The sequence below is a fragment of the Dromiciops gliroides genome, chromosome 2 (genome assembly GCF_019393635.1).
Source record: "Dromiciops gliroides isolate mDroGli1 chromosome 2, mDroGli1.pri, whole genome shotgun sequence".
Taxonomy (NCBI): domain Eukaryota; kingdom Metazoa; phylum Chordata; class Mammalia; order Microbiotheria; family Microbiotheriidae; genus Dromiciops; species Dromiciops gliroides.
Window position 1 is genome coordinate 355,577,995 of NC_057862.1, and position 15,064 is coordinate 355,593,058.

The window sequence follows — 15,064 nt, forward strand, 5'->3', positions numbered from 1 at the left end:
AGAGAGACTGGTGCTTGTTTGTATTAGATGTGAAGGAGCCAGAGGAGAGGAAGAGACTGAACATGCATCAGGCTAGTACAGTCACAGTCTGCCCTCTGAGTTAACAAAGGGCTTTTCTGAGAGATAGTATGTCTGAGTTTGTCCCTTCACATAATCTTAAAAATTGAGGTCTCACTGAGATACCCAATGCCAGTTTGTTGTGGATCTGGCTTCTTTGAGTTTTCCTTTATATTCTGACTGCCAGAAGCACATGTCCATAAAGAACCTAAATCATAGATTTGTAGACTATATGAGCCTGGGAGGAACTTTAGGGATCACCTCGTCTAGTTGGCTTGTTTTACAGATCATGGGATTGTCGATTTCAGACTATAAGTGACCTGAAAGCTCCTAGTCAGACCCCTCCTCCTATACCCATATACTCCTCATGTTTTCCTGCCTCCATATCCTCTCCTTTTTTCTTTTAAAATGCTTTACCTGGCCTTCAGTCTTCTATAGAAGGCTTTGACCTGTTCAAGGTCACAAAATGAGGTTGAGCTGAAACCTGAACCAAAGTTGAAGTCCCCTGACTTAAAGTATTCCCACTATACCACATGGGGTCCCCTGGAAGAGGATAGCACCGTCATATTCACTTATTTGTTCATTCAACAAACATCTATTTAGTGTATGCTGTGTATGAGATCTATATTAGGTGCTAGAATAGATACAGAAATGAGTAGGGACACAGCCCCTTCCCATTAAAAAACTCATAGTATAGTGGTAGGGACTTGAAGACGTGGGCATAAATAACTACACTAGGATTGAAGATGTAATACAGGCCACAAGAGGGGCATGAACAAAATGGTGCAGGGCTTCAGAGGAGGGGAGGATTCTCTTGAGTTGAGGAGATCAGGGAATTTTTCATGGAGGAAGCTGGCATTTGAATTTGACGACTTCTCTGAGAAGATACCCAGGACCAGTTTGCCTTAGATCTGGCTTCACTTTAACTAAGCCTTGGGTTCTTCAACTTTGGTCTGTGATTCTGTGATCTGTGGAAATTTATTTTGATTTGGGGACCCTACCTTTGGGCTGAGATTAGAAAGCCTTAGGCCCTCAGGGTCTCTTCTGTGTCAGAGAGGCTGGTGCCCCTCCCCCTCTGCTTCAGCCGAGCCAAAAAGCCCAGTGGGCTGAGACACCAGGTCAGACAGCTGGGGGGAAAAAGCCCCCAGCTCCCTCCACCCTGAGTGGATCTATTTGAGAGATATTCGGCTCGTCCAGGCCGGGCTCTGGCGTAGCCTGTGCCTAAGTCCCAGGCACGCAGCATGGGGCATGGGCCCCTGGAGCCCTGGGTGTGGTGTGCACAGGAGGCTTGAGCACCCCCCCCCCAGCCACAGCCCGAGGATGGATGGTGGATTAGCTTGGTGTGTATGGGGGCGCAAAAAGCCCCGAGATTTGAGTGGAGAGAAGGAAGATATATATAGACCTGGGAGTTAGACAGCAAGGGGGACTGACAAAATTAGAAGAACAAAAAGGGGGGACTGACAAGATTAGAGGGACGGCAGAGGCAGCAGAGGGCAGACTGATGGAGTAGACAGACAGAACAGGAGGCAGTGGAGAGCACAGAAGCGGTCAGCACAGGGTACAGATTGGAGAAAGCGAAGATTAAGAGAACAGAAGGACACTGGAGCACTAGGAGAATGGAAGGAGAGGCCGGTGAGAGAGAAACATAGGGGTTCAGCAGTGGCAGTAAGGAAAGTTAGTGAAAGGGGGGGCTTGGAGTTAGTGAAAAGAGCTGAGCAGTGAAAGTGGAACATATCCTAAAGGAAGAGGTGGCAACAGCCCTTATTGTATTAAAAAAGTTCCAGGCGCAGCAGGTGGAAAGAGACGTGCCCGGAACGCAGTCAGGTTGTACATTTTATTTCCCTGTATTTTTTTTTTTTTTTTTTTTTTTTGGTGAGGCAATTGGGGTTAAGTGACTTGCCCAGGGTCACACAGCTAGTAAGTGTATAAAGTGTCTGAGGCTGATTGAACTCAGGTCCCTCCTGAATCCAAGGCCAGTGCTCTAACCACTGTGCACCTAGCTGCCCCCCCCATTCTAATTTTAAATTGTATCTCATAAATAAAACTCTGCTTTGATTATTTAGTTAAGAGGCTTCTTAATCTTTTGCTTATCAATTTGGAGCAGTGTGGAGAAATTTAAATGGCCCATACTAATTTAATAGCAGTCAGGTAGTCAGTTAGTCAAAAGTTCCCAGATTAGTCCCTCCAGCCAAATTAGCCCCCAAATTAGCCCCTAGTCATTTAAAATATTCTAAAATTTGAATGGCAACCATGAAGGACTTACGGCCAATTATAATTTTTCTAAACTTATAATTTTTCATATAATCAATTTTTCATAAGGCGGTTATATAATTTTCAGGACTAATTTTTCTAGCATAATATATTTTTTACAGATCCTTAATCTGCTGATTATGTCAGATTACTGATCAATTACACTGACAGTGTCACCTGCTGTGGATCTGTCCCTGAGCTCATGTAAATACTCTTGTGTTCCTTGGCCCAAGAGTAGAAGAGATTTGAACTTGGATTTTTGTCTGTTCTCCACTCAATAGGCCTGAGCCTTCAAAAGTCCCTGGATTTCTGTGAGTCTCACCTATAGAATGGGGATGATAATCTCTGTCTTGTTTACTACCTAGGGCTGTAACGAGCCAATGGATGTAAAAGGATTTGTAAACTGAAGCCACTAGAACTATATTAGGAGGTGGCTGGGAAGGCCTTATGAGTAGTTCTAAGGGCAAGTGAACCGCCTTAGTTGAGGAATGGCCCACTGGAGATTTTATCTAATTTGCTGAGTACTGGTGGGCCCTGAATTGAAGGCAGCTTGGCAGAGAGGATGGAGAGCTAATCTTAGCATGTAGAAGACCTGAGTGCGAGCCCTAGCTCTGACACCTCCTGGGGCTCCTTACTCAGATAAAAACCACAAAGTCAAGGGAAAAAAACTGTAACAACCATACTAAAATGGGCTGTATACCTGAGCCCTGTGCACTCCTGCCATTGTGTGGCATACCACCAGGTGGCATGCTAATATCCCTAGCTTAGTTACTAATTATTACCGAAGCTACACATAAATTATTATTGGATTAATTTCATGGATTCTGCACACACAGATTTTGGATCATTGCAACACCTTAGATAACCTTGAGTTAGATTTCCCTCATCAGGCTGAGCTTGTTTTCTTTGCAAAGTGGTTATTCTTGGTGGTATTGTCAAAGTAATCATGAAGGCAACAAGACAGTGGTCTGTTCTGTTCTGTGGGGATGAGGAGAAGGGTCTATTTACCTTTACCCCCAGAGCCTTTGGGGTACGTAGGATTTTAGCTTTCATTTTATTCTCCCCTTGTTATGATGTGGCTCTTAGCTCTAAGAAGTCTCTGAAGAAGATTGGAAGTCCTATCTTAATATTCTCTTACATATTTACTTAGTGTGACTGTTTTAGAATGCTTTCACATAAACTCACTTACAATTTCAATATCCTCATCGACTGGGGGTTTGCCTGTTCCAGGTGATGTGCAGGGTCAGAGTAGCTCAGTGCATATCACTTCAGTCACAAACTGTACCTACTAAAAATCTTGGTAATAAGCCAGCTTTAGTGTACAGGGAAGAGCATGGATTTGGAGTCATCGGGCTAGATCTGAAAACTCATCAGAGGCCACCTAATCCTACTCTCCTGGTTTATATTGGGGGAAATGGAAGCCCAGGAAAGTTGTGGCTTTTTTTTTTTTTTGGGTGAGGCAATTGGGGTTAAGTGACTTGCCCAGGGTCACACAGCTAGTAAGTGTTAAGTGTCTGAGGCTGGATTTGAACTCGGGTACTCCTGACTCCAGGGCCGGTGCTCTATCCACTGCACCACCTAGCTGCCCCCAATTGTGGCTTTCTCAAGTCACATAAGTAGTAAGAGTAGGAGATATGATTTGAATCCCAGGTCTGCAGACTCGAGAGCCAATGTGCTTTCTACTGTACTCTGCAGGGTCTCAGACCCTAGATTTGAATCCTTACTCTTGCTTTCTATTTGTGTGACTTTAAGCAAGTAATTTAATCTTTATGGCCCTCAGTTTCCTCATGTAAAATCGGAGGGTAGAACTACATGACTTCTTTCCATCTCTAAATTCTATGACTTCTCTAGTCTAACATTTTCCTTTCAGAAATCCTCTTTGCAGCACCTGTTCTCTGTTTCAGTACCTCCAGTAACTGAAAATTCACCATAACTAGGTGAGGGAGGCAAAGACAGTTGGTGTTATTCCCATTTTAGAACTTAGGGGGAAGCTAGGTGGCGCAGTGGATAGAGCACCGACCCTGGAGTCAGGAGTACCTGAGTTCAAATCCGGCCTCAGACACTTAACACTTACTAACTTAACACTTACTAGCCGTGTGACCCTGGGCAAGTCACTTAACCCCAATTGCCTCACTAAAAAAAAACCAAAAACAAACAAACAAACAAACAAAAAGAAATTAGGAAGCCAAGGCCTAAAGAAGTTAAGCCATTTGTCTGAGGTTTCTTGCTATTTCTCCCTGCAATATTAGGTTACAACAATAAGGATACATTTGTTTTACCTTTTTTTTTTAACCAGTTTTTGTGCCCAAAGCAACTTTACATCCTTTATCTCATTGCATCTTCACAGTAGCTGTGTGAGATTGGTAAAACAGAGATTATCCCATTTTCATGGTCAAAGAATCTCCCATTTTGGTCAAGTCAGTCAATAATAAACATTTAAGTACTTCCTCTGTGCCAGGCACCATGCCTAGTGCCAAGGATACAAAGAAAGCCCCCACCCAACAAACAAACAATCCCTGCTCTCAGGGAGCTCACTGACAACAGTGTAATAAGGTCTGTAGTGATGCCAGCCCTTTCCTTACCTCAGCTCTGTGAAGTAGGCAGTGCAGATTTTATTTTCCTGCTTTCACAGATGAGAAAACAGCCTTGGGGAAGGGAAAGGAAGGGAACTTGTGGGATGACATGACATAGCTAGGAAAGGGTAGAGCTGGGATTCTGCCCAAGACCAGGCCTCTTTGCCTCTGATCCCACAGCTAATTAGGGACTGACCCACTGCAGCAGGAGAGGGGGGATTTTATGAGCCAGATACGTAAGTCTCTGTCATGGTTCACATCTCAACCACCATGTAAGAAGTTCTAGCAAGGTTTATACCAACTTATGGGGGATACTGACGTCTGTTAGAGAGCTAATAGATGAAAGGGTCATGTTTCATTAAAGTCGCACAGGGAATATAATAACACATGCAAAAGTGGGGTCATGTTGCTAAATTGGGGTCAAGCTGGCCACCTATACACTTTTTTCATGGTCCTCACTTTCCTCTTCACCCTCGTCCTCTGTTCACTCTCTTGTTTCTTTCAGATTTACTATATGGGTGCTTAGGCCCCCTGGGTTTCTCCTTTACATTTACAACATCATTTAATCCAGAAAACATTTCAAAGTGTAGTCATGGATCTCTGTAGCCTTCTAGTTCAACGCATACCCAAAAAGGAGTCTGTCCCTGTTACAGCTTACGGAACAAATGGTTATCTGGCCTCTGCTTGAAGACATCTAATAAGGGGGAAGCTACTACATCCCTAGGCAACTTAGTCCACTTTGGAATAGCTCTAATTGTTAGAAGGATTTCAAGCCAAAATTTGCTTCTTCACCGTCCATCCATTGCTTCTGGTTTTAACCTCAGGAACCAAACCAAACAAGTCATCTTTCTTCCACATACCAGTCCTTTAAGTACAATTGAAGCTCGCTGTTTTGTCTCCCCAAGTCTTCCCTGCCACAGGCTTGAATATCCCCGGTTCCTTCAGCCCATCATTATGGCATGGATCTGTGGCCCTGAACTCATTTTGTCGCCTTCCTCTGGACACTGCTGAGCTTAGTTAAGTCCATCTTAAACTGTGGCACCCAGAGCACAGCCCTTCAGATGTGGTCTGATGACAACCACCTGCTTATTCCTACGTCTCACAGTGCAGTCCAAGATTTGCATTCATTGTTTTGGCTTCCACATCACACTGCCGGCTCACTGAACTTGCAGTCCACTAAAACCCCCAGACATTTTTTAGACAAATGTCTTTTTAAATACGTCTCCCCTATTTCAAACAAAACATTAGCAAAACTTAACACCCTTGGGAAAATTACCATATATGGTACCAAGGTCATTATTCTCATTCTTTCTGAGGTGGTCTTCCTCTCCTATGTTCTGTTTGGGGAGGAAATGGTTAGAATGGCATTCATACTGGTCTCTGTGGCGGACCTGATGCCCACATAGCTACAGATTGTCTAGTTCTTCAAGGCCAATGGGCCCAAGCCTCTGTTGGCCAGTGGAAACCCTTCCCATGTCAGATAGAGCTCTGGGGTGTAAACACTTGCACTGGACACTCATTTTAGTGCGATTACTTAGACCTGGGTATGCTCCCATTACCTTGCTCTCATCTATCAGCATCTTAGTTCCTTCTACCCAAGCTATTTGTTCTTCCTTCCACTCTAGGGGATTGATAACAGGGAGCATCCTGAAGTGACAGCTATTTATGAGGTCATGATCATAGTGATGATATCACTATGGTATCACATTCCAGATAGATAGAGCGAGCCAAGTAGATGTATATGTATGCATACACACATGTACATAGATGCATGGCTGCCAGCAGCACCTTTTAAGCACTGTATAACTACACTTTCTCGCATTTTGATTATATTCCAAATATTTCCAGGTCTTGTGATCTGCATACTTTTCTTTTTTTAATGAGGAAAAGAAAGTTTTTGTTATAAGGTCTCCTAAGAGGTAAAAAGGGATTCAGACTGGAAAAAAGCATTAATTGTTGGTGGCCCATAAAAGACAGTTTAAAAGCTCTGCTTGCAGGGCAGCTAGGTGGCGCAGTGGATAGAGCACTGGCCCTGGATTCAGGAGGACCTGAGTTCAAATCTGGCCTCAGACACTTAACACTTACTAGCTGTGTGACCCTGGGCAAGTCACTTAACCCCAATTGCCTCACCAAAATTAATTAATTAATTAATTAGAATAAAATAAAATGAAAGCTCTGCTTGCTAGGCTGTGCTGGCTAGTTATAAATGAAGGTCAGGGGTTCAAGGTCCTAAAAAGCAAATTCCTTACAAAAGAGATTAAAAAAAATAACCCAGTATAGTTTCTAATATAGTAGGTAATATACCATGCTTTAGCCCCCTCACTTTATTGTATTTTGGTTTTTTTTCAATTGTATGTAATAACAACTTTAACATTCTTTTTTTGACTTTATTTAGTTATTTTTTATTTCTATTTCATTAACTATTTCCCCATTATATTTTTTAAATTAAAAAAAAAATTTTTTTTTTTGGTTGGGCAGTGAGGGTTAAGTGACTTGCCCAAGGTCACACAGCTAATAAGTGTCAAGTGTCTGAGGTCATATTTGAACTCAGGTCCTCCTGAATCCAGGGCCTGCGCTTTATCCACTATACCACCTAGCTGCCCCTTCCCCATTATATTTTAATATTGTTACCACTACACTACTTCTGAGGTAAATAGTGCCCATGTTATTATCCCCATTTTACATATAAGGATATGGATCATAAATTTAACTTTTTTTTTTTAATTGAGTTCCAAGTTCTCCCTCCATCCCCTCCCCCTCTTTGAGAAGGCAAGCAATTTGATATAGATTAAACATGGATCTTCATGGTTTTCAAGAATTACTCTTATATTCTGTGCCCTTATCTGTGTTCTCAAAGGTTGCAGCACTGCATATCATCTTCAAAACAAATTGTTAGACTCTCCTACCTGGCTCCTACCTACCTTTCCTGGCTTTGCACATTATTCTATGCATGGCTTCCAGCCCAAGTGAACTACTGGCTGCTCTCCATCCACACGATGACTACAGTGGTCATCATGTGTCACGTGTGTCCCGGCCTTTGCACAGGCCTGAAATGCATTCTTTCTTCACTTCTGCTTTGTAGAATCCTTGGCTTCCTTCAAAGCTTAGCTTAAGAGCCAAGCCTATCCTGATCTTTTCTAGTTGCTAGCACTCTTCCTCCCAGAAATTACTTTGTGCATACTTTTATGTATTGTTTATTTTTAGGTATACATGCTGTATCCCTTCAGTAGAACATAAGCTTCTTGAGGGTAGGGGAACTGCCTTTGTTTTTGTCTGTGTGTCCCCAGTGGCTATTATTGTGCATTGCACTTAATATGCTCTTTTTTTAAAACAAAGTATTTTGGGTTTTTTCCAATTACATGTAAAGATAGTTTTTACCATTCATTTTTGTAAAATTTTGAGTTCCAAATTTTTCTTTTTCTCCTCCCTCTCTTCCCTTCCTCCTCTCAAAAAGACAGCTAGAAATTTGATAGTGGTTATACATTACAGTCACGTTAAACCTATTTCCACATTCGTCCTGTTGTGAGAGAAGAATCAGTACAAAAAGAAAAAAAAAACATAAGAAAGAACAAAAACAACAAAAGTGAAAATAGTATGTTCAATGTTCATTCAGACTCCATAGTTCTTGGGGGGCAGCTAGGTGGCTCAGTGGATAAGGCACCAGCCCTGAATTCAGGAGGACCTGAGTTCAGGTCCTGCCTCAGACACTTAACACTTACTAGCTGTGTGACCCTGGCAAGTCACTCATTGCCCCACCAAAAAACAACAGCAACAGACTCCATCGTTCTTTTTCTGGATGTGGAGAGCATTTTCCATCAATGTGTTCTTTTTTTTTTTTTTAAGTGAGGCAATTGGGGTTAAATGACTTGCCCAGGGTCACACAGCTAGTAAGTGCCAAGTGTCCAAGGCCAGATCCAAACTCAGGTCCTCCTGACTCCAGGGCCAGTGCTCCATCCACTTCGCCACCCAGCTGCCCCGATGTGTTCTTAATAAATACATTTTGAATGACTGAATGAGAATTGACTCCCCAGGTATCATGAACCCAAGTCCCCTGTTCTTGCTACTCGGATGGCTCCCACAGCTAACTCTGCACTCTGTATTTTCAGGAGAAAGAGAAAGCCCAGCTAGAAGCCGAGGGCTCTAAGCGTGCCGATCGAAGCTCTGTGGCTAGTCAGGGTGCAGAGCCAGCCGGGGAGAAACTCTTGGAGTGGCCACAGCTTGAACTGGAGCGGGTCAACAGCTTCCTGACCAGTCGCCTGCAGGAGATCAAGAACACCATAAAGGAGTCCATCCGAGCCAGCTTCAGTGTTTATGACCTTAATTTGGATGTGAATGACTTTCCTAAAAAGGCAGCCATGTTGGAGCAGAGGGACCTTCTTTCCCGCCTCAATGGCTCATCTGACCTGCAGGAAATTGGCCTAGATCTCTCACCTTTGACTTTGGGTTCCTCCCAGAACCACACACTACACTCCCCCAGTGAGCTGGGCCCACCCCAGGATGAGAGAGTGCCTCTTCCCCCACCTCCCACCACTGAGAATGGACTACTTAAAAGACTTAGTGCTGTGCCCAACCTCTCCCGGATGATCTGGGTTCAGTCCCCTAAGGCTGCTGACTCAGCCCCTGAAGGGCTGGGCCGGAATGTGAAAGATGCTGTCTCCATTAATGGGCCTGAGCTCCCTGAACCCCCACCTGGAGGAGGGGGGAGGCAAAAGAAGAATAAGAGGCAAAACAGTCAGACTAAGAAAAGCGATACATACGCAATCCCTGGGCATCAGGCCAAGCTGGAGAGCCCCCCCACAAAGGGACAGGCTTCAGGAGGCAGGCAGGCAGCCAAGGGCCTGGAGCCCCCAGAAGGGCCCCGTGGGAGCCGGTCTGGACAGAACTGGGCTTGGAGTGCCAAGGCTGAGAAAGGAAGCTTGTGGAGAAGTCGGAAGAGTGAGGCCAAGACGGACCGGCCAGAGCAGGAATCCGTGCAGCCTCCTGGCCCGGGACATGGGCCACTCGGGAGCCCAGCTGGGCTGGGGACCTCACCACAGACCAAGGGAAAGCACAGGAAGAACCGGAACAAGATGGAAAAATCAACCACCTCTCTGGGTGAGTGAAAAAAGAGCCAAATTACTTTTCCTCCCGGCCCTTTTCCCCATGTGTCACCTTAGGACAGGTATGTTCTGGCTTTGGATTTCAGTTTGGATGAGTTGGGGGACTTGTCAGCATATGAAGCTAAACACCATCCTGCCCTCTTCCAGCAGTGCCCCTCCCCCCTTCCATGCCCAGAAAGCCATCTGTTGACCATGGACTGGCTCTGTCACAAGAAAACCCTCTGTCTTGGACTTTGTATTTGTCCATGAGGCAGAGATGATAGATTGTAAGTCCTTGTTGTGGGGGGTGGGGGATGGAGGGGGGTGTTGGGGAGCCCTAGGCTGGAAGAAACAGCCATTTCTGGGTGAGCTATACTTTGGGACCAGGGAACTAGACAGTGGTGCTGAGTGGCTTTGGGTATGTGTTGCTAGATGATGTGTTCCTGCCCAAGGATGTGGACGGAGTAGAGATGGATGAGACAGACCGGGAAGTGGAATACTTCAAGAGGTAGGTGGGGAAGGGGATGAAATCCATGAGGGCCTGTCACTGCCTTCTTCATTTAAAATTAATGCCTAGGACCTTTGCTCCACCAAGAAATTCTGGTCAGCCAACCGTCTCCATCACTCTTTAGACCCTGGAGAGCTACTAAAATCCCAGAAGTTCTTGGTAGGGAAATCCGATGAGAACCTTTCCTTTCCTCTAGCCAACATAACCCTATGTGTTCAGTTTGTGTGCCATCTGTATTCTCCTTTGGGTGACAGTGAGTTGGAAGTATTGGGAGATCCCTCCTATCCCATCTTGTGCTAGAATCAGGATGATTGGAGTAGCTTTTTTTTTTTTTTTTAGTGAGGCAGTTGGGGTTAAGTGACTTGCCCAGGGTCACACAGCTAGTAAGTGTTAAGTGTTTGAGGCTGGATTTGAACTCAGGTACTCCTGACTCCAGGGTCGGTGCTCTATCCACTGCGCCATCTAGCTGCCCCTGGAGTAGCTTTTACTCCTCTTTTCCCACCCTCTTCTCTGTAGTTACTTAATGCTAGTTGAATTGATTCCAAAGTGACCAAGGTCAGTTTAGTTACTATTTTGTTTCCAGAGTACATCTCAGGGAGAATAGGGGGATTGGCTGGGGTGTCTGGCAGCATCCAAGTAGTAATAGTTTTTCTGGTTTGTCCCTTAAGTCTTTGGATGTGTGTCACTGAGTGGCCAAGTCATAAGTGGCTCCCATTGACTAGGGTCTTACTCTTATAACAAGGAACACTTTGGCCAGCTTGGGTAGTCCAGGACTAGGTTGTGCTGACTCTGTAATGAACCAGGGAGCCCTGTCTGACCTGAAATTTGGGGGGTTTATTCCTAGCCTCCCTATAATCTCCTCTCTACTTTCTGCACTTCCCATAGATCCCACCCTTCTGGAAACCAGAGCAGTCAAGCACTCGGTTTTTGCAATTTCCCACTTCTGTCTTGGGAGGTCATTCCCAGGTTCTAGGACTTGGAGTTGGACTGTACCTTAGAGATCATCTAACCCAACATTGCCCACAGCAATGAGTGGTAGCCCTGAGATTTGATACTAGGTTTTTTGACTCAAGAGCAGCTAGGTAGCACAGTGGATAAAATGCCAGGCCTGAAGTCAGGAAGACTCATCTTCTTGGCTTCAAGTCTGACCTCAGAGACTTACTAACTGTGTGGGCAAGTCACTTAACTCTAGTTGCCTTAAACATCTAGGCCCATCTCCAGTCATCCTGATGTATATCTTGCCACTGGAACCAGATGGCTCTGGAGGATCGAGTGAGGTTGGTGACTGCACAGCTGTCCCTCACTTAAATCCAATTCACAACAAGTCATGACATCACTTGATGTCATGGTCCTCTTCAAGAACAAAAGACAAACAATAGAACAGCCCTGGGCAAATCACTTAACCCTGTTTACCTCAGTTTCCTTGTCTGTAAAATGAGCTGGAGAAGGAAATGGGAAACCACTCCAGTATCTTTGCCAAGAAAACCTCAGAAGGGGTCACAAAAGGTGGGATGTGACTGAACAACAGCAACAAAAACTGACTTCGTATCTGGGGCTCTTTCCAGTACATCACATTATGTGGTGTATGAAAGCAGTGTAGGGAAAGTGGTGCTGATGACTTAGGGTGGAATGGAAGGTATATTTGACTGTTTGTATCAGTTTGGTTTTCATCTTGGTTGTGGAGAAGCCACAGCATGGCATGATGGGAGGAACATAAGGGATCTTCTGGTTTTGTCTTTCCTGCCAGGTTCTGCCTGGACTCTGCAAAGCAGACGCGTCAAAAAGTGGCTGTGAACTGGACCAACTTCACCCTCAAGAAAATCACTTCCAGCGCAGCTCAGTGAGGTGTGATGGGGGCAGGGCATTGTATGCCTCTGGGTGTGCCACGAGGGGCAAGAGGGAGGAGAGGGAGGGCTTCTCCTCCCCATTTACCCGCTCCTCTTCCCAGACACTCTGCCTCACTGTGTCCTCTCTCTAAGACTGCCCTGGCTATGGGAGGCCTCATATGCATACTCTGCGGACTGGAAAGTTTGGCATCCAGTGTAGCATTCCTGCCTCCTTTCCCTTTCCTACTCCCCATTGTGGCATTGTTTCCCCTGTGCACATCATTTCATGAGCCCGAAGGCACAGGTACTCTTCCTGCCCTTCCTTTCTTCTTTGACTCTGAGCCCTATTTACTCTGGATCTGTCTTTGGTGTCAGGTGGGCAAGGATTAGGAGGAAAGGAGACTGCATCCGCTGTGCTCCATTCCCTCAATCCCAAGGTGTCTCGGCTTCTAAAGAATCCCCTTAATGGGATGCCTGGGGCTTCCTTTCCCCAGCTGCCAGATCCCCAGAGTAAGCCTCTGATGGGTCTAGGTCCCTTTTTATCTTTTTTCATGTCTTGTTTTTTGATAAATGGGGGAGAATTACTGACAGACCCCAGAGTTGGGGGCCTTGGTCGTGTCCTTTCTCTGTATCACACTCATCATTGACCCCTTCCCACCGGGTATGTAGAAGGGCAGTGCTGGACCCAATAAACAAAACTTTTTAATTTTTTTATTTTATGTTTTAAAGGGTATCATTTTTGTTGTCTTTATTGGTTTCTCCAGGCCTTCCCTCCTGCCTGGCCCTTTGTTCTCCTTCACCTCCAGCTTCCCTTCTCCTATGTGTTCTGGGATGCATGGGAACATTAGTCACGGGTCATCTCATCTCTCCCCCCACAATGATCGTTTCTCCAGCACTGGCCAGTAGAGATCGAAGGCCTGCTCCCTACTTCCCTTCTGCCAACAGGGAGGTTGTAGGGGGCATGGAATCGAGGAGGGGTGTTTTAGCCTTCACATCATATCCAACTTGGGCTCCAGGGGGAGGGAAGGTCCTTCTTTGGACTTTGCCCCCCCCCGCCCCCCCCACACACACACAGCACAGCTCACCAGATGCAAAGGTAATAGGACACCCTTAACCAGAGGCCAGCCTCCCTCCCCCTCCCCCAGCCAGGAGTATCTGGGAGGAGTCGAGTCATAAGTTTTTGAGCAGGAAGGTATCCTTAGACATCATCTCAGTCACAGCTGAAGAAGCAGAGGCCCATAGTGGGGAAGGAACTTCTCTAAGGTTAAACCAGGTATAAATCATAGAGCTAGAATTTGGACCTGGCCCTGAGTCCAAACACTATGCTGTAGCCAGGAGCAGGGGAATCAAAGAGAACGAAGGGCCTTGGGATGTGAGGAGCATTTTGTAGGGGACTGGGATGGTATTAGTCGGACAGTTGAAAGCTGTCTGAAAACGGGGTGCGTGGCTCCCAGATAGGGAGCCTTCCATAAGCACCACACCCACCCTGCATTGTTGTGGACAGAGAGAACCACCACTCCCTCCCATATCCCCCCTTCCAGGCAGGTCCCTCAGCCTCTGGCCTCTGGCCTCCAGTTCAGCTTGTCTGCCTGAGAGCTTGGGTTATTATACTAAAGGCTGTAGCAGCTGTCCTTCAGGGCCTGGAGAAACTGATGGAGAAGGGAGGAGAATTGGGATTTCATTCTTGAGGGGGAACTCATGGACAATGGTCTGGTTGTTAAACTTGGCACAGGGCCCCAGCTGCTATGTGGCCTGTCTCCTACCTCTGTAGCACCCTCTGCAGTGGGAGTGGAGGGTTGGGGGGTTGTGGATCGGTGCTGCAACAGCTGCATTCAGCCAGCGGGCTGGAACAGGTCCCTGGCATGCTAGCAGCTGCATGCTGTCCTCGTGAGCAGAGAGAGAACCTGCTCTTTCCCATCCCTTACCCACCAGCCCATCTCTCCCTTCCAGTGAGGGTTGGGAATCTGCCCAAGTAACTAGCTACAGGCAGAATCATTTCATTCTGGAAGAAGTGGTTCCCAGAATCTTCCTCCCTGCTCCTCCCCTTCCCTCTCCCCTGCTTTTAGGAGAGCTCTCTGAATCTCCTGTTTTCCTCTACAAATGGGACACAGGATCCAGAGCTCATCCAGTACACCCCACTGCACCCCATTCCCTTATTTATAGTAGTTTGCCCAGAGTTAGAGTCGGTAAGTAGTTAGCCAGGATTAGAACTTCCCAGGTTCTAACTGGACTCCAAATCCAGTTCTCTTTTCATGCCAGGTTTCAGTAACACCCCCTCACCCCCTCTCCCACCCAAGCTACTTAGAGCATCTGGCTTGACTTGCTGAACACTGAAATGATAAACTCTTTTAAGAGTTTAGTGGTAACAGGTTCTGTAAAAGCTGAATGTGGATCTGATTGATATGATACCCTCTTTTTAAAAATCCCTTTGCATCATGTTGCCCAATCAGTTGACTAACCCCAGCCCCGCCACCTTGTTCCAGATTCCCTCTTTTCTATCCTGCATGAGCACTGGGAGTTCCTAGGGTTCTATTCCTAAATTTTGCCCATCAGTGGTGGGGTGAGGAACCTTTATAGACTGCAGCAAGAATGTTGAGTATCTTTGGAGTGAGGCTAGGATTCCTCGGCCCACTTTCCCATTTGGGGGACCTTATCAGTCCGCAAACTCCTAAGCAATCCTTCTGGGCAATCAAGATTACTCCCTACACATTGACCAAAGATGTGTAGAAGGTTAAAGTGAATCAAGCAGATTCTTACTTAATCTGCAAGTAG

At 45.9% G+C, this 15,064-nt stretch overlaps 1 protein-coding gene across 6 annotated transcripts in view; it reads left to right on the forward strand.

Annotated features, from left to right (window-relative positions):
• Positions 1-15,064, forward strand: part of FAM193B (family with sequence similarity 193 member B) — a 49,048-nt gene that overhangs the window by 31,455 nt on the left and 2,529 nt on the right. For all 6 annotated transcript variants that reach the window (XM_043983465.1, XM_043983464.1, XM_043983461.1 and 3 more), the window contains 3 exons: positions 8,987-9,974; positions 10,391-10,466; positions 12,214-12,311. In XM_043983465.1, the coding sequence (XP_043839400.1) occupies positions 8,987-9,974; positions 10,391-10,466; positions 12,214-12,310 (1,161 nt within the window). In that variant the 3' untranslated portion in view covers position 12,311. The remainder of the gene's footprint in view (positions 1-8,986; positions 9,975-10,390; positions 10,467-12,213; positions 12,312-15,064) is intronic.